The 18,354-nt window shown below is 48.6% G+C and overlaps 1 protein-coding gene across 1 annotated transcript in view; it reads right to left on the bottom strand.

Annotated features, from left to right (window-relative positions):
- Positions 1-9,371: 9,371 nt before the first annotated feature.
- Positions 9,372-18,354, bottom strand: part of MYH16 (myosin heavy chain 16) — a 47,548-nt gene continuing 38,565 nt past the window's right edge. The window contains exons 20-24 of the mRNA XM_074390701.1: positions 16,301-16,504; positions 14,900-15,025; positions 13,038-13,208; positions 11,140-11,340; positions 9,372-9,572 (exon numbers count right to left, since the gene is read on the bottom strand). Coding sequence (XP_074246802.1) covers positions 9,372-9,572; positions 11,140-11,340; positions 13,038-13,208; positions 14,900-15,025; positions 16,301-16,504 — 903 coding nt within the window. The remainder of the gene's footprint in view (positions 9,573-11,139; positions 11,341-13,037; positions 13,209-14,899; positions 15,026-16,300; positions 16,505-18,354) is intronic.

The raw sequence follows: 18,354 nt of genomic DNA, 5'->3' as shown, positions 1-18,354 counted from the left end.
GTAACCTCTGCCTTCTGGGTTCAAGCAATTCTCCTGCCTCGGCCTCCTGAGTAGCTGGGACTACAGGCCACCAACACACCTGGCTAATTTTTTTGTATTTTAGTAGAAACGAGGTTTCACCATGTTGCCCAGGGTGGTCTCAAACTCCTGAGCTCAGGCAATCCGCCTGCCTCAGCCTCCCAAAGTGCTGAGATTACAGGTGTGTGCCACCATGTCTGGCCTAGAATTGGGAGTCTTAAACAGCCCACACTAGTTGTTTTCTAGAATGTTCCTTAATGGAGGTGGACACCTTAATTAAATGATCAAAGTTGACATCACAAACAGTTTAAGTTGACATCACATGTCTTCTAGTATGATGCGTAGGTAAGATACAACTTCACCTACATTATATATAGGACTTGAATTGGATTATGAGGAAACCATTGGACACATCTCTCTCACCCTCAGAATAAAGTCTGCACTCCATAACAAGTCATGGAGGTCTCTGTGATCTGTCACCTTTGTCTCTGACCACATTGTCTGTGTGGTAGACACTGGCTGCCCACACAACACCTTTCCCTGCTTTGCTTCCCTCCTTGTGTTCAGGTGGCTCTCAGGGAAGCTCAGCCCTCTTCAAGTTCGGAGAATGAACCACATTTGGTCCACGTCTAATGCAGCAAGCCCATTCCCACTTGCTGCTAATTAATTTGGGGATGGCCGTGTGCCCCATTTCTGCCAGTCAGCACTCATGAGTTTCATGGGGAGCTTCTGGAAGAAAATGTACCCCTTGATAAAAAGGATGGTTAGGAGGCTTATATCTTTTTACTCCCTCTATCTTTTTACTGGCTTAAGTATGGCAGGGGAAGATGGGGCCGAACGCTATGGCAATTGCTTTGACAGGCCCGAGGATGCTGCAGGATGAAAAGGTGAAGACCTGGTGCTTTCCCACTGCACTCATTCTGAAATCATCCACCAGGGCGGGGTGGGGTGTATGTGTGCGAGATCTTTTATCTCTGCAGCGGATGCCATTGTTGACTCAGTGTGCTGCCGCCTGCAGCCAAGCACTGTCTTAGCTGACATACCCTGCCTACCTCCTCCTGCTCTCCCACTCTCCCTTCCCACAAACACTCCCCTTGATACCTAACTCCTACTCACCCTTCAGCTTCAGCAGAGACATGACTTCTTCCAGACACTTTCCTTTATCTTCCAAGACTGGGCTGGGTGCCTCTCCTGTAGCGCCCTGTACCTACTCCCTTGAGAGCCTTTCTGATCACCAGACTTAATTCCCATAATGCATTTCTCCCTTCAGTCTGGTTACTTTATTGCTGCCTTATTTAAAGTTGGTTTTTAAAAACATCTATAGGCCAGGCGCAGTGGCTCACACCAGGAATTCCACCACTTTGGGGAGCCGAGGCAGAGCATCACCAAGATCAGGAGTTTGAGACCAGCCTGGCCAACATGGTGAAACCCCAGCTCTACTAAAAATACAAAAATTAGCCAGATGGGTACCTATAATCCCAGCTACTTGGGAGGCTGAGGCACGAGACTCACTTGAACCTGGGAGGCAGAGGTTGCAGTGAACCAAGATTGCGCCATTGCACTCCAGCCTGGGCAACAAGAGCAAACAAAACAAAACAAACAAACATCTGTAGAGGAAAGTTTTATGGAAGTATTACTGCAAAGCTACAGAACGCATTTTTTATTAGCTTAAGCCAGGGCTCAGGAAGAAGTGGGAAGAAGAGTCCCTCATAATAGTTAACAGGTTCCCTTTTAGCCTGTGATTCAACCATGACTCAAGGTTGACCTTTTCATGACAAATCCCTAGCCGCAGGACAAGTGTTGAAGTCCTACAGAATGCTGGAAGAAACTGGGCAAGTAAAGTCACACTGCCAGGAAAGTAGAACCTGTATCTGCCTGACTTCAGAGTGTACAGATTCGACTTCTGTAATTACACAGGTGAATACTGGAGAAAAGTAAGGGCAAAAATGTGGAGACATACATTCTCGTTCAATATTAAGTGGGACTTTTTGCTCATGATCATTAGTCAGAACTGGAATGGGGCTGGACACAATAGCTCACACCTGTAATCCCAGCACTTTGGGAAACCAAGGCGGGAGTATCTCTCCAGCCCAGGAGTTCAAGGCTAGTCAGGGCAACATAGTGGGACCCCATCTCTACAAAACAAAAAACAAATCAGCTGAGTGTGGTGGTGTGCACCTGTAGTCCAATTTACTTGGAGGCTGAGATGGGAGGATCACTTTAACCTGGGAGATCAAGGCTGCAGTGAGTTATGATCACACCATTGCCCTCCAGCCTGGGCAAAAGAGTAAGACCCTGTCTCAAGACGAAAGACTGGAATGGGCTGTCTTTTTTCGCTGAGAAGATTCAAGTAGAAGTTGGATTATCATTTTTTTCAGGGATATTGTGGAGGGGAATCCTTAGTTGCCTCAGAGTTGGGCTAGATGCCCTTTAAATGCCCCTTCCAGCCCTAGAATTTTGCAGTATAGAATTCTAAGATTCTGTGATTCGGTGTCTCCCGGCAGATCCACACACAGCAGTTGGAGACCCTGCCACCAGAGGGCAGTGTTATCACATTTGGTCCAATTGCATAGAAGGAACCAAAGTTCCCTCTAGGGCTCAGACTAGAGAACCAAGTTGTTTGTTTATTTTTTTTGAGATAGGATCTCACTTTGTCACCCAGGCTAGAATGCAGTGGTGCAATCAGAACTCACTGCAGCCTTGACTTCCTGGGCTTAAGTTAGCCTCCCACCTCAGTCTCTCAAGTTACCAAGACTACAGGCGTGCACTACCGTGGTTGGGTAAGTTTTACATTTTTTGTAGAGACAGAGTCTCAGTATGTTGCCCTTGGATTCCTGGCTTCAAGTCTTGGTCTTGGATTCCTGGCTTCAAGTGATCCTCCTGCCTTGGCCTCCCAAAGTTCTGGAATCACAGGCATGAAGCACCTTGCCCAGTCAAGAGTGCTAAGTTTTGAACCATCACAGGTGATGTGCCCCTGTGCAAAGGTGGAGAGGGACCCACCAAAGAAGTAGTATTCCTCTCTCTCCACCACCCCAGACAGTAATTTCTGCCTGCCAACAGATTGGACAGAGGTCAGAATGCTGGAAGACACACCATTCCCAGAGAGCCAGTGTGTTCTGAAGGCTGGGAACTGGCAGGGAGCCTTCCCTCATGGCACTGCCCCCACAACAGCTCTACAAAGACTTAGGAGGTCAAGGAAGGGAACAGGGTCGAGGAGTGTTAGATCACAACAGAAACCCTGCCACATACGGGAAGGTTGACGAAGCTAGGGATATTCAGCCTAGAGAAAAGAAAACTTGGAGGGACCTAGCTTGAGAACTGGCTACCATGAAGGTTGTTCTGTAGGGCTTTGGGTAGAAATACCAGGGCAGCGGCCAGGGGCAATGGCTCACACTTGTAATCCCAGCACTTTGGGTGGCTGAGGTAGGTGGATCACCTGAGGTCAGGAGTCTGAGACCAGCCTGGCCAACATGGCAAAACCTCATCTCTACTAAAAATACAAAAATTAGCTGGGTGTGGTGGCGTGTGCCTGTAATCCCAATTACTCAGGAGGCTGAGGCAGGAAAATCACTTGAACCCTGGACGGGGAGGTTGCAGTGAGCTGAGATCATGCCACTGCACTCCAGTGTGGGTGACAGAGTGAGACTCTGTCTCAAAAAAAGAAAAAAGAAAAAACAAAAAATAAATACCAAGTCAGCATGCAGACACCACATGGGGGCAGGTCTCATCTTGATCAAAGGGAGAACTTTGTGTTAGTGTCAGGAAGGACATTGCCCTGGGAGGCAGCACGTTCTGTCATTCATTTACTTCATATGTATTTACCGTGTGCACGCTTCAGCCCTGGCAGTCTCTAGTTGCCAAGGATACAGCAGTGAACAAAACAGCAAACTGCCTGTGCTCACGGAGCTGACCCACTGGTGTCTGAACATCCTGGGAGATGAGATGGAATGTGCAGGGGCCCTATGAGCTGGATGAACTTGACCTACTTCGGAGATTCTGTTAACTTTGTTGGCTTTAAGAAACCTAGTTTGTCTTCATTTCTCTGATACAGACTTTCACAATTTGGAAAGAACTTCACCAAGACTGTATTGTTTTCATGGTTTCCAGTAAAAGCAAACCTGTGAATTACTATATAGGGATGCGACAGAACTTTTTTATATGGCAGTGGTAAAAATTGCCTTTGGATAAGTCTTAGGAAAAGAAAATTTTTCCATATAAAAACAAGCTCTGGCCAGGTGCAGTGGCTCATGCCTGTAATCCCAGCACTTTGGGAGGCCAAGGTGGGCAGATCATGAGGTCAGGAGATGGAGACCATCCTGTCCAACATAGTGAAACTCCATCTCTACTAAAATACAAAAAAATTAGCCAGGTGTGGTGGCATGTGCCTGTAGTTCTAGCTACTCAGGAGGCTGAGGCAGGAGAATTGTGTGAACCCGGGAGGTGGAGGTTGCAGTGAGCCAAGATTGTGTAACTGTACTCCAGACTGGTGACAGAGCAAGACTCCATCTCAAAAGGAGAAAAAAAAAAATGCTCCCAGTTGGGTGTAGTGGCTCACACCTATAATCCCAACACTTTGAGGAAGGTGAGGTGGGAGGATTGCTTGAGCCTGAGAATTCAAGACCCACTGGGGTGACATAGTGAGAAAAATAAAAATTAGCCTGGCATAGCAGCACGTCGGTACTGCTACTATACTGTACTGGAAGCAGAAGCAGGATGATTGCCTGTACCCAGGAGTTCAAGGCTTCAGTGAGCCATGACTGTGCCACTACACTCCAGCCTGGGCCACATAGCAAGACCCTTTCTGTAAAAAAGCAAAGAAGCTCCAGTTGGTCTGTTTTTTATGTTTCTTTTATTTAAGCTATATTGCGACGTTAAACATTGTCAACATGAGAAACTCTTTGTAGAGAACAGCCGGGTCACAGACATTACATATTCCGCCCTTGACATGAACATGTAGGAACTCAATGGAAACAGATCCATCATTAGTATCATCCAAATGCTTACTGCAGTCCCAGAGAAGCCTCACTCATTTTAATTCCTCTAATGGCTGGGTATTTACATTCCCAAGCTCATTTTCCATCATAGCACTCTTTACTCTTCACCACCTGTCTCTTTCTGGCTTGCACTTTCTTTTGCATAGTAAACATTCTCAGGACAGACCCAGTTTTCCATTTTCATATTTTCTCCCTCTCAATGGACCATAGTTGAGATCTGTATTACCCTGGAAGAAAAAGAGAGGGAGAGAGTGAGCAAGTCCATGTGGGTAAGAGCTGGGAGTTCTGATGTCTTTGCTCCTTTCTTGCTGGAAAGACAGTTCCCTGAGATGCTTGGGAAGATTCTGGCAAGGCTTCCTTCCTAGTAATGGATACGGTTGGGTCATGCCTCGCGCGTTTTGCATGAGGTTTTATGGATTTAGAGACACCTTCTTTGGGCTTAATATGCCCAAAAAAGCTTTAACTCTGCACAGGTTGTTGAGTGGGCCCAGAGCGAAGTCCCCTGGGATACAGACCTCTCCCTAAGAGCCTGTCTTTGATGTGTCACGAGAGGTTTTGCTGCGGTGATGTGTGCATCTTCCAAAGAGAAGCTACTGCACATCACATCTCACAAATTGGTTTTTTAAATTAAAAAGGTTTCCTTATGGAGGTTGTGGAATACTTGCACCCAATGGAGCTATTCACAGCCTCACCCTTGCCTGCCCTAACCTGTTAGCTTCATCTCCCACTGCGCTGCAGCTCTCTGCTCTCATCCTGATCCCATCTACTCCATCCAGACTGTGCCCTTGTGCAAATCCCACCTCTGCATTTCTGTCTGGAATGCCCTTCTTTCCTCTGCCTGGTGAAGGATTTTATTTATTCTCTTACATTTTTGTTAAAATATTTTATTTTTATGTTTAAAATGTTTTTTTTTAGTTTATTAAAAATTTTTTTTTTTTTTGAGACGGAGTCTTGCTGTTGTTGCCCAGACTGGAGTGCAATGGCATGATCTTGGCTCACTGCAACCTCTGCCTCCCAGGTTCAAGCGATTCTTCTGCCTCAGCCTCCTGAGTAGCTGGGATTACAAGCACCTGCCACCATGCCTGGCTTATTTAAAAAAAAAAAAAAAGACAGATCAGGACATGGAAAGTAGACCCCAGAGACACAGCCTCATCACCCCAGAGTGCTGGTGGCAGGATGGCAGCCTGATGGCATGGTATGGAAATAGATCCTTGCTTTGACAGAGCAATTGTACCAGGTCCAGCCAAGCCAGGGCAGGGCCCTGCTTTAAAGGATGTCTAATCCTGGAGCCTAAGACTTGGTGGAAGGAGCTGAACTGCCTCCTGAGTCTGGGCGTGACTACTCATGAGTAGTCCCCACCTAGGTCAGAGCTCAGTGGGTGGAATCCCTTTGAGGTTTTTGCCCTGAAAGGAGATGGTTACACATTAATACAGAGACAAGCCTCTGATTTCCTTAACTTCCTGAGCTAACCATTATTTCAGGGTTAGAGGGTTCAGAAAAAGATTCTGTGCCCCATATTTTATCTCCTCCCTAAGCAAATGGTCAGATAAGGTTCAGCTTCGAATCAAAAGTTAATAGGGTTATTGCTTTTGGCTAAAACCCAGTCTGACCACCATTACTGAAAGACAACAAATCATAACTGAGCAGGGAAACTTACCCTCCTCAGCAGGGGTTTCATTCAACAATATGTTGACTCAGTGAGGCCAAATATAGTTCCTAGAAGCTATGAAGGTCAGTGCTTAGGTTCAGCCCCACCCTGCCTCCCTGAGTGAACCAAGTCATTGATTTTTGGCTGCCCTGGTTAATCCCACACAGAGGGCAACTGTATCAATCTCCACAGGAACTCAAATAAAAGATAACTTGCCTTTTTATAGCACAGGGTGTTTATGACCATGAACAAGTCACTGAACTTCTCCAAGCTCATTTTCCTCACCTGACAAATGGGAATATTTATACCTACCTTGTAGGGTAAAAAAGAGAGTGAAAAGCATTTTCCATGCACTTAGCCACCACCATGCTAACTTTTTACATATTTTGCAGAGATGGGGTTGTGCTATCTTGCCCAGGCTGGTCTTGAACTTCTGGCCTCAAGTGATTCTCCTGCCTTGGCCTCCCAAAATGTTGGAATTAGAGGTGTGAGCCACTGTGCCCAGCCCTTTGAGTTTTCTTCTCTTTCTTAGCACTTGGCTCTTGTTAAAGGAGAACTCTCCGTACCCTGGCTCCATGTTTCTGGGTGGTTCTCAAATTCAGTCACACTTGTGAGTCACCTGGAGGGCTTGCTAAACTGCAAATGCCAGGCCCACCCCCAGAGCTGCTGATGCAGTAGGTCTGGAGCCAGGCCTAAGAATAGGCATCTCTAAGAACGTCCAAGGCGACACTGATGCTGCTGGTCTCAGGACCACGTTTTGGGATCCACTCCTCCAGAATCATGTTCTGTGCCTTATTCCTCACTTTTCTTTTGCTTCTGTCCATGGAAAAGGAGTGATTGATTTTGTTTTTGGAATAAGGAACCAGGAAGGCAGGACTGAGCTCCATCTAATCTCTCTTTTTAGATCTACTCCCAGGGATGATGAATTATGATTGTTCCTCTACTGGGAATAGTGGCTGCTCCCCAGGGATCAAGCCTGTAGTTGTTCAGTTCTGCAGGTTATCTTTTTTTTTTTTTGGAGATGGAGTCTTGATCTATTGCCCGGGCTAGAGTGCAGTGGCGTGATCTCAGCTGGCTCACTGCAACCTCTGCCTCCTGGCTTCAAGCAATTCTAGTACCTCAGCCTCCCAAATAGCCGGGATTACAAGCATGTGCCACCATGCCTGGCTAATTTTGTATTTGTTTGTTTGTTTTAAAGAGACAGGGTTCTGCCATGTTGGCCAGGCTGGTCTTGAACTCCTGACCTCAGGTGATCCACCCGCCTTGGCCTCCCAAAGTGCTAGGATTATAGGCATGAGCTACCATGCCTGGCTAATTTTGTATTTTTAGTAGAGTTGGGGTTTCAGGTGTCTTTAATTTTGAGGCAAAGTACGAGGTTGCCTATAGTGGACACTTGTGAAAGCCACATCCTCAATCTAGAACTATGGCATAATAAAACTGGTATTTCGACTTTTTTTTCTTTGAGATGGGGCCTCATTCTGTTGCCCAGGCTGGAATGCAGTGATGTGATCATAGATCATTGTAACCTCGGACTCCTGGGCTCAAGGGATCCTCTTGTCTCAGCCTCTCAAGTAACTGGGACTACAGGTGTGCACCACCATGGCTGGCTTTTTTTTTTTTTTTTTAAATTTTTTTTTTTTTTTTTTTTTTTTTTTTTTGAGACGGAGTTTCGCTCTTGTTACCCAGGCTGGAGTGCAATGGCGCGATCTCGGCTCACCGCAACCTCCGCCTCCTGGGCTCAGGCAGTTCTCCTGCCTCAGCCTCCTGAGTAGCTGGGATTACAGGCTCGTGCCACCATGCCCAGCTAATTTTTTGTATCTTTAGTAGAGACGGGGTTTCACCATGTTGACCAGGATGGTCTCGATCTCTCGACCTCGTGATCCACCCGCCTCAGCCTCCCAAAGTGCTGGGATTACAGGCTTGAGCCACCGCGCCCGGCTTTTTTTAAAAATTTTTGTAGAGACAGGGTTTCACTGTGTTCCCCAGGCTGGTCTTGAACTCCTGGGCCTAAACCATCTTCCTACCTCAGCCTCCCAAAGAACTAAGATTGATAGGCAGGAGCTACTGCGCCCAGCCTATTTTAACTTTTATATATGATATCACCAACATTTTTTGTCCTTGGTTAGTTCTGAATTAAGGGGAATAAGGACTGTTTTTTAAATTGTTACCCTAAAATCCCACCTGCACTCAGTGCTCAAGAAATGGTAGCTATGATGATAATTATAATTTTCTTAGTGTTAGAGGCCTGAATTCCACCAGGATTGATGAAATCTCCAGTGAAGAATGATATTGTGGGGGATGCAAAAGATGAACACACCTTGCCATAAACTTGTGGATGTCCCTGTGACTGGTACCAAGCACCTAGGTTCCAGGGCTAGTGTCAAGTGGCATCACATGTGGAAACTGCCCTTCCATGCAGATGGGGGAACATCAGGTCGGCCAGCACCTGTGATACAGGTGAACAGCACCCCACCTGAGGGCTGCGAGAATCTAGAGGAGTGTTGCAGCTGAAGAGGCAGGGGAAGAGCTTTAGGTTCCTGTTGCATGAGACTGGGTATGACAAAGACTGGAGCTAGGGAGCAGGGGGACCACAGCTGGGCCACATAGTACCACTACTAGGAGCAAAGCTGGTGCAGGGAAAGAGCGCTGTGAGTGAGGTCATCCAGAGTGGAGTCCACACCTACCGGCTGTGGCCTAGGACACGGAGGGCCTCACTCCTCAGAAAGGGTTTTTGAGGTGCCTGTCTTGGACACCTGGATGATCTCCACGGAGGTGATGCCCTTGCCGGCCACGCGGTGTCTGGTGCGCAGCTTGTTTAGGGCGGTTTCTGCTATGCCGGCCCGCTCCTCGGCGTCATCCAGCTCATGTACTGTCTTCCTATATCGAGCCAGGGTCTGGTTGGCCTGGTCCTCCTGTGACAAAGGCACAGCGGGAAATGGGGCATAAACGTGGCTGGTTCTGGTTAGATGTGCATTTTTTTTTTGAAACTCAGAGTCTTGCTCTGTTGCCCAGGCTGGAGTGCAGTGGTGCAATCTCAGCTCACTGTAGCCTCTGCCTTCCAGGTTCAAGCGATTCTCCTGTCTCAGTCTCCTGAGTAGCTGGGACTATAGGTGTGTACTACCACACCTGGCTAATTTTTGTATTTTTAATAGAGATGGGGTTTCACCATGTTTGGCAGGCTGGTCTCCAACTCCTGACCTCAGGTGATCCACCTGTTTTGGCCTCCCAAAGTGCTGGGATTATAGGTGTGAGCCATTGTGCCAGCCTAAATGTGCATGTGTTTGTTTGTTTGTTTGTTTTGAGGCAGAGTCTTGCTTTGTCACCCAGGCTGGAGTGCAGTGACACAATCTTGGCTCACTGTAACCTCTGCGTCCTAGGTTCAAGTGATTCTCCTGCCTTAGTCTCCTGAGTAGTTGGGATTACAGGTGTGTGACATCACGCCCGGCTAATTATTGTATTTTTAGTAGAGACAGGGTTTCACCATATTGGCCAGGCTGGTCTAGAACTCCTGACTTCGTCATCCTCCCACCTGAGCCTCCCAACATGCTGGGATTATAAGCGTGAGCCACCGTGCCTGGCTTAAATGTGCATTTTTATTAGTTCTGTGGGTCGTCTAAGAGTCCACTTGTTTTACAATTTTTTTTTTTTTTTTTTTTTTTTTTTTTTGAGACGGAGTTTCGCTCTTGTTACCCAGGCTGGAGTGCAATGGCGCGATCTCGGCTCACCGCAACCTCTGCCTCCTGGGTTCAGGCAATTCTCCTGCCTCAGCCTCCTGAGTAGTTGGGATTACAGGCACGTGCCACCATGCCCAGCTAATGTTTTGTATTTTTAGTAGAGACGGGGTTTCACCATGTTGACCAGGATGGTCTCGATCTCTCGACCTCGTGATCCACCCGCCTCGGCCTCCCAAAGTGCTGGGATTACAGGCTTGAGCCACCGCGCCCGGCTTAATTTTTGTTTTTTTTTAGATGGAGTCTCATTTTGTTGCCCAGGCTGGAGTGCAGTGGCGTGGCCTCTACTAATTGCAACCTCTGCTTCCCAGGTTCAAGTGATTCTCTTCCCTCAGCCTGCTGAGTAGCTGGGATTACAGGCACCCGCCACCATGCCTGGCTAATTTTTTTTTTTTTTTTTTTTTTTTTTTTTGTATTTTTTGTAGAGAAAGGGTTTCTCCATGTTGGCCAGGCTGGTCTCAAACTCCAGACCTCAAGTGATCCACCCATCTCAGCCTCCCAAAGTGCTGGGATTATAGGAATGAGCCACCGTGCCTGGCCTCTTTACAAGTTCTTATCTCCAGTGTATAGTGTCTCGTTACCACCCACTGGATTCCAAGGAGGAGACACCATGGACGTGAGCCTTGCAGAGTCATCTTCGGGCCAATGCTTTCCTCTTTCCCTGTGGTTAATTCCCAGCAAGGCTGGCAACTTGCACTGAGAAACAAGCATCAGGGAAGGAGGAGCAGGGAGGCGCATGGACACTCACCGCCTCCTCGATCTGCCTCTTGTAGACCTTCAGCTTGTTCTGTAGCTTCTCCACCAGCTCTTGCATGCGCTGGTTGGTCTTGTGGTCCTCCTCTGTCTGGAAGACCAGCTCTTTGAGGCGACGCTCGTTCTTACGCAGCGTCTTGACCGTTTCCACGTGCTGTTTCTGTTCCCCATCCAGCTCTGTCTCTAGTTCCTTGATCTGTGGGAGGAAGAGAGGAATGTGGCTGAGCCAGCGCGTGTGTTTTGTTTTTTGTGTTTCTGGCAGGGTCCCACTCTGTTGCCCAGGCTGGAGGGCAGTGGCATGATCATGGCTTACTGTAGCCTTAACCTCCTGTGCTCAAGTGGTCCTCCCACCTCAGCCTCCTGGAATGCATAATTTTGAACTTCAGAGCTCAGTGGCCTCAGACAGGGGCATTGTGGCTAAAGTGTCCACCTTCTGCCAAGAGGTGAGGGGATGGACCCTGGACAGGAGAGTCGGGTGGGCTCTACCTTATACGGACAATGCTGTTGTTGTAAGACGCTTTCCCTTGAGCCTCAAATTCCTTCCTCTGGGAAACGGGGAGGTTGGGGAGTCAGACAAAATGACAGAACCTTTTGGGCCCTTCCAGCTCTGGCATTTCATGGGGTAAAGACTAAGGCCTGTGTTCTTTCAGTGAGTAATAAAAGGCAAGAACAAGGCCAGGCGCAGTGGCTCAAGCCTGTAATCACAGCACTTTGGGAGGCCGAGGCGGGTGGATCACAAGGTCAAGAGATCGAGACCATCCTGGTCAACATGGTGAAACCCCGTCTCTACTAAAAATACAAAAAAAATCAGCTGGGCATGGTGGTGCGTGCCTGTAATCCCAGCTACTCAGGAGGCTGAGGCAGGAGAATTGCCGGAACCCAGGAGGCGGAGGTTGCGGTGAGCCGAGATCGTGCCATTGCACTCCAGCCTGGGTAACAAGAGCGAAACTCCGTCTCAAAAAAAAAAAAAGGCAGAACAATATTGAGGACTGCTCTGCTTGAGGCTGACATTCTGGGGAGGAAGGTGACAGGGAGGGAAAGCGGAGAGGAGAACTTGAGAGAAATTTGAGCTCTTCTCTCAATTTCCTTTTCTCTTTCTTTCCCTCCCTTCTTTCTTTTTTTCCTTCTTTTCTCCTTTTTTTTTTTTTTTTTTTTTTTGAGACGGAGTTTCACTCTTGTTACCCAGGCTGGAGTGCAATGGTGCGATCTCAGCTCACCGCAACCTCCGCCTCCTGGGTTCAGGCAATTCTCCTGCCTCAGCCTCCTGAGTAGCTGGGATTACAGGCAAGCGCCGCCATGCCCAGCCGATTTTTTGTATTTTTTAGTAGAGACGGGGTTTCACCATGTTGACCAGGATGGTCTTGATCTCTTGACCTCATGATCCACCCACCTCGGCCTCCCAAAGTGCTGGGATTACAGGCTTGAGTCACCAAGCCCGGCCTTTTCTCTTTTTTTTTTGCGACAGGGTCTGGCTCTGTCACCCAGCCTGAAGTGCAATAGTGCTATCATATCTCACGGCAGCCTCAACCTCCTGTGCTCAAGCTGTCTTCCCACCTCAGCCTCCTGAGTAGCTGGAACTACAGGCATGTGCCACCAAACCCAGCTAATTGAACTTTTTTTTTGTAGAGGTGGAGGTCTCACTATGTTGCCCAGGCTGGTTTCAAAATCCTGGCCTCAAGCAATCCTCCTGCTTTGGCCTCTTAAAGTGCTGAGATTACAGGCATGAGCCACTGCACCTGGTCCTTTCCATTTCCTCTGCTTTCCTAGCACTTGCATAACCCGATTCTTCATCAAACACAGGACATGTTTTTGGCAAAAGATAGGCACCCCACATCCCCTTGCCCCCCACCAGATCGCCGTTCCTCCCTTGGCTGAGCCCTTTATTGCCCTCACCCTGGCCTCCAGCTTCATGATTGTGCGCTTCCCGCCTTTCAGAGCCAGCTGCTCCGCCTCCTCCATCTTGGCCTGAAGGTCTTTGATGGTGACCTCATAGTTCTTCTTGATCTTCTCCAGGTGCATGCAGTGGTCCTGCTCTTGCCGGAGTTCTTCTGCCATGCGGGCAGCCTGCAGGTGGGGAGGAGAAGAGCAGGAGTTAGAGCTGGGTGCTACCCATGTTCATAGCATCTTTGAGAGATGTGAGACCTTGTCTCCCAGTCTCTAGGAAACCAATTGGTTGACAAGGGGAGCCCCACTGACATGCTGCTGGGGTTTGGTGGAGGGGGTACCCTGTGCTCCCCTTTGCCCCTGAGAGGAGAGGGGAAGCCAAGCTCATGCCTCCCATCCCCCCAGACTCCCACCAGCTGGAAGCACTCAAGCCTAACAACTGACTGCCACCTCCACGAGGGGCACAGCATGGAGGGTGGGAAGAGCACAGCCTCTGGAGTTGGGAGACCTAGGACTGTGTCCAGCCCTGAGTGACCTTCAGCACGTTGCTAATCCCCTCTCAGCCCCTTTCTCCTTAAATTCATTCCACAAATGTTCATGAGGGTCTATGGTGTACCAGGCACAGGCCTGTGCTCTTGAGAGGTAGCAACAAATAGAACAGCAGTGTTCCTGAACTCCTGGGATTTCAATCAAGTGAGAGGAGTCTGACGATGAAAATCTGTATTCCTTCATCTTCAAAGTGGGGAGTAAATAGAACCCACCACTCGAGGCTGGTGTGAACACCCAAAGGGATACTGGGATGAGAGCACTTGGGGGCACATCTTGCCAACATCCTCTTCTGCATCCTTGGGCTCATCCATCTTCCTTTTACTAGCACTTCCATCAAGGCTGATTTTTTTTTTGAGACAGTTTTGCTCTTGTTGCCCAGGCTGGAGTGCAATGGCATCATCTCAGCTCACTGCAACCTCTGCCTCCCCGGTTCAAGTGATTCACCTGCCTCAGCCTCCCGAGTAGCTAGGATTATAGGCGCCTGCCACCACGTCTAGCTAACTTTGTAAATAACTTTTAGTAGAGATGGGGTTTCTCCATGTTGGGATTTGGTGGAGGAGGTGCCCTATGCTCTCCTTTACCTCCGAGAGGGGAGGGGAATCTGGTCTTGAACTCCTGACCTCAGGTGATCTGCCCACCTCAGCCTCCCAAAGTGCTGGGATTGCAGGTGTGAGCCACCGCACCCGGCCCAAGACTGTTTTGTTTTATTGCTGTTTTTATTTCATGTTTTGACACAGAGTTTCATTTTGTCACCCAGGCTGCAGTGCAGTGGTGGGATCATGACTCACTGCAACCTCAAACTCCTGGGCTCAGGTGATCCTCCCATCTCAGCCTTCCGAGTAGCTGGGACTGCAGGCATGTGCCACAATGCCTGGCTAATTTTAAACATTTTTAGTAGACAGGGTCTTGCTATGTTGCTCAGGCTGGTCTTGAAATCCTGGCCTCAGGCAATCCTCCTGCCTTGGCCTCCCAAAGTGCTGGGATTACAGGCGTGAGTCACCATGCCCAGCCCAAGGCTGTTTTAATGCATCCCATTGCCAAAAAGCCTGCCCAGATGAGCCCACTTTGATGGCTTCTTTGATGTAAGACCCTGGGCCTCGTGCTGTCATCTTTCACATGATCACCTAGAGCTTATAATTCTTTCTTACTTTTATGTGTGTGGCTTTTTAGAAAAGCCTTGGGCCACACTCTCCCTGGCAGGGCACCATGCATGGGTCCACAGTGGCCCCTGAGGGGAGAAGGGGGCCTTCCTGCCCAGGCAGCCTGGTCCTCAGCAGGTACCCAGGGCCTGCCTGCCAGCAGCAAGGGACACACGCACTTACATCCGTCATGGCCTTCTTGGCCCTCTCGTCTGCTGAGCGGAACTCACTGATGAGCTCCTCGTGCTCGTTGGAGATGCGCTGGACATCTGATTCTAGCTTGCGTTTGACCACAAGGAGGCTCTGGTTCTGGAAGAAGAAAGGGAGATATCACCATGAGCCAGGGTTCTGCATGGCCCTTCCTGTGTCCAGGAAAGAAGGCGACCTCTGTCAGACTTGCTTGCCAAACCCCAACAGGAAATGGCCCTGTGCCCTCTGCATGGGGTAAGGGTCCCTCTCCTTTTTTTTTTAAAGCAGGATCTTGCTCTGTCACCCAGGCTGGATTGTATAATGGTGCAATCACAGCTCACTGCAGACTCAACCTCTTAGGCTGAAGCGATTCTCCCACCTCAGCCTTCTGAGTACCTGGGACTACAGATGCACACCACCAGCTAATTTTTCGTATGTTCTTACAGACAGGATTTGGCTATGTTGTCTAGGTTGGTCTTGAACTCTTGAACTCAAGCAATCCTCCCAGCTCTAGCTCCCATAGTGCTGGGATTACAGATGTGAGCCACTGTGCCTGGCCAAGATGATATATTTTATTTTTATTTTTGAGTAAAAGTCTTGTTCTTTTGCCCAGGCTGGAGTGCAGTGGTGCGATCTTGGCTCACTACAGCCTTGACCTCCGGGGTTCAAGGGATCTTGTGCCTCAGCCTCCCAAGTAGCAGCTTATATATGTGTATATATATTTATGTGTGTGTGTGTGTCTATGTATGTGCATATATATATACACACATACACATATATACATATATATACACCTAAATTATGTATACACGTATATAAATATATACGTACATAAAATATATATATACATATATATTAAAAAATATATATAATACCCTTTTTTTTTTTTTTTTTTTGAGATGGAGTCTCGCTCTGTCACCCAGGCTAGAGTACAGTGGCATGATCTCGGCTCACTGCAACTTCTGCCTACCTGGTTCAAGCAGTTCTCCTGCCTCAGCCTCCTGTGTAGGTGGGATTACAGGTTCGCGCCACTATGCCTGGCTAATTTTTGTATTTTTAGTAGAGATGGGGTTTCCCCATGTTGGCCAGGCTGGTCTCAAACTCCTGACCTCAGGTGATCCACCCGCCTCGGCCTCACAAAGTGCTGGGATTACAGGCATGAGCCACTGCACCCAGCCCATGCTGGGATATATTTTATATCCTGGACTTTTAAATCACAGTTTTACAAAAAGCTCTGCAGATGAGTTTTGAGGATTTGCTGAGTTGGGGGAACTGCCTGCCTCTGAGTTTTGAGGGGCACTCATGTGGTTTGAGCACCATCCTGGCCTTACCCCAGCACTCTCTAGCCCCTGGAGTGTGGGTGCGAGTGGCACTGACCCAGGAGTCCTGTCCTACCTGGATGTTGATCTCGTTGTGCCGCTCGGTGATCTCCACCACCTCCTGCTCCAGCAGCTTTCGCGAACGCTCGCTGCCCTCCAGGGCCGAGCGCACCTCCTCCAGCTCCGTCTGCAGCAGGCTCAGGCGCCGCTCCTGCAGGTTGTACTGCTCCCGCAGCTCCTCGTGCTGCCTGGCATCCTCATCCATCTGGACCTGCAAGTCCTGGGGGGCACAGGGACCCAGTCTGAGCCCATACCCTGGGCCGTGGTACCATGTGGGGGTGGCCAGGCTTGAGGGCGCCCTGATCTTTACCGACTGGATTCGGCAGGAAACTGGGCAGGCAGGGAGGCCACAGAGGAAGAGTGAGGAGCAGACCTGTTCTTGGGGAGTTTATGGTGTGGTGGAGCCTCAGCAGGGCCAGGAGCCAGGAAGTTATCTAACATGAAGTCAAACCTTTACTTATAATAGAGCGCCTGGTGTTCCCAGCACAGCCTTCTCAAGGAGGCCTCCCCAGTGACCTCTGACAATCATATTCTAATCCCGGCTGGGCTAATCCCCACCTCTTCTGTCTTCTTATTTCTCTCTTTTATTGAGACAGAGTCTCTGTGCCCTAGGCTGGAGTGCAGTGGTGCTATCTTGGCTCAGTGCAGTCTCCACCTCTCAGGTTCAAGTGATTTTCCTGTCTCAGCTTCCCAAGTAACTGAGATTACAGGTGCTTTGCCACCACACCCGGCTAATTTTTGTATTTTTTAGTAGAGACCGGGTATCACCATGTCGCTCAGGTTGGTCTTAAACTCCTGACCTCTAGTGATACACCACCTTGGCCTCCCAAAATACTGGGATTGCAGGTGTGAGCCACTGCATTTGGCCTGTCTGCTTATTTCTCCATAGAACTTATCACCAGTTTTAATACTACAGTTTTATTTTTGTTGCTATCTGCAGGATAATGTTTCTCTGTTTTGTCCACTGTTTTTTGTTTGTTTGTTTTTAAGACAGGGTCTCACTCTCATCCAGGCTAGAGTGCAGTGATGTAGTCATAGCTTACTGCAGCCTCCAATTCCTGTCCTCAAGTGATCCTCCCACTTCAGCCTCCTGAGTAGCTGGAACTACAGGCACACACCACCATGCTCAGCTAATTTTGTTTTTTTGTGGAGATGGGGTCTCGCTATGCTACCTGGGCTGGTCATGAACTCCTGGCCTCAAGCGATCCTCTGTCCTCAGCCTCCTGAGTAACTGGGCCTACATGTGAACACCAAGTGTGCCCAGTATTGTCTTGTCTACTCTTGGACACCTAAAACAGTGCCTAGTTAGGGCACATCTCCAGTTGGCAAGTGTTGGATGTGTGATTCTGGCTGTGTATGCTGTAAAGACCAGCCTCATAATGGAGTGATTATAAAGGGATCTTCAGCTCTGTTTGTGTTTATTTTTATTTATTTTTATTTTTTTAGAGACGGGGTTTCACCATGTTGGCCTGGCTGGTCTTGAACTTCTGACCTCGTGATCCACCCACGTCGGCCTCCCAAGGTGCTGGGATTACAGGCATGTGCCACTGCACCCGGCCTGTTTATTTTTTAAGGCAAGTAGTGGGTATATGAGTTTTGTTGTGTTCTTCATTTCTCTATGTCTGAAATAGTTTATAATAAGAAAAACATGATTTTACAAATCAAAATGGGGCTGGGTGTGATGGCTCACGCCTGTAATCCCAGCACTTTGGGAGGCCAAGGCGGGCAAATCACCTGAGGTCAGGTGTTCAAGACCAGACTGGCCAATGTGGTGAAACCCCCTCTCTATTAAAAATACAAAAATTAGCCAGGTGTATTGGTGGGCACCCATAATCCCAGGTACTCGGGAGACTGAGGCAGGAGAATTGCTTGAACCTGGGAGCGGAGGTTGCAATGAGCTGAGATCTCTCGATACTGCACTCTAGCCTGGGCAACAACAGTGAAATTTCATCTCAGTCAATCAGTCAGTCAATCAATAATCAAGACAGGCCTAACTTCATGTTTCCCTCCTTTGGTCTATCTTTCCAGTTGTCTGGAATCGACTTTTGGTGGTGGGGGCCTCTTATTTAT

The sequence above is a fragment of the Saimiri boliviensis genome, chromosome 20 (assembly GCF_048565385.1).
Source record: "Saimiri boliviensis isolate mSaiBol1 chromosome 20, mSaiBol1.pri, whole genome shotgun sequence".
In the NCBI taxonomy this organism is placed as follows: Eukaryota; Metazoa; Chordata; class Mammalia; order Primates; family Cebidae; genus Saimiri; species Saimiri boliviensis.
The sequence above is the reverse complement of the archived record's forward strand: the minus strand, read 5'-3'. Positions and strand labels throughout refer to the sequence as shown.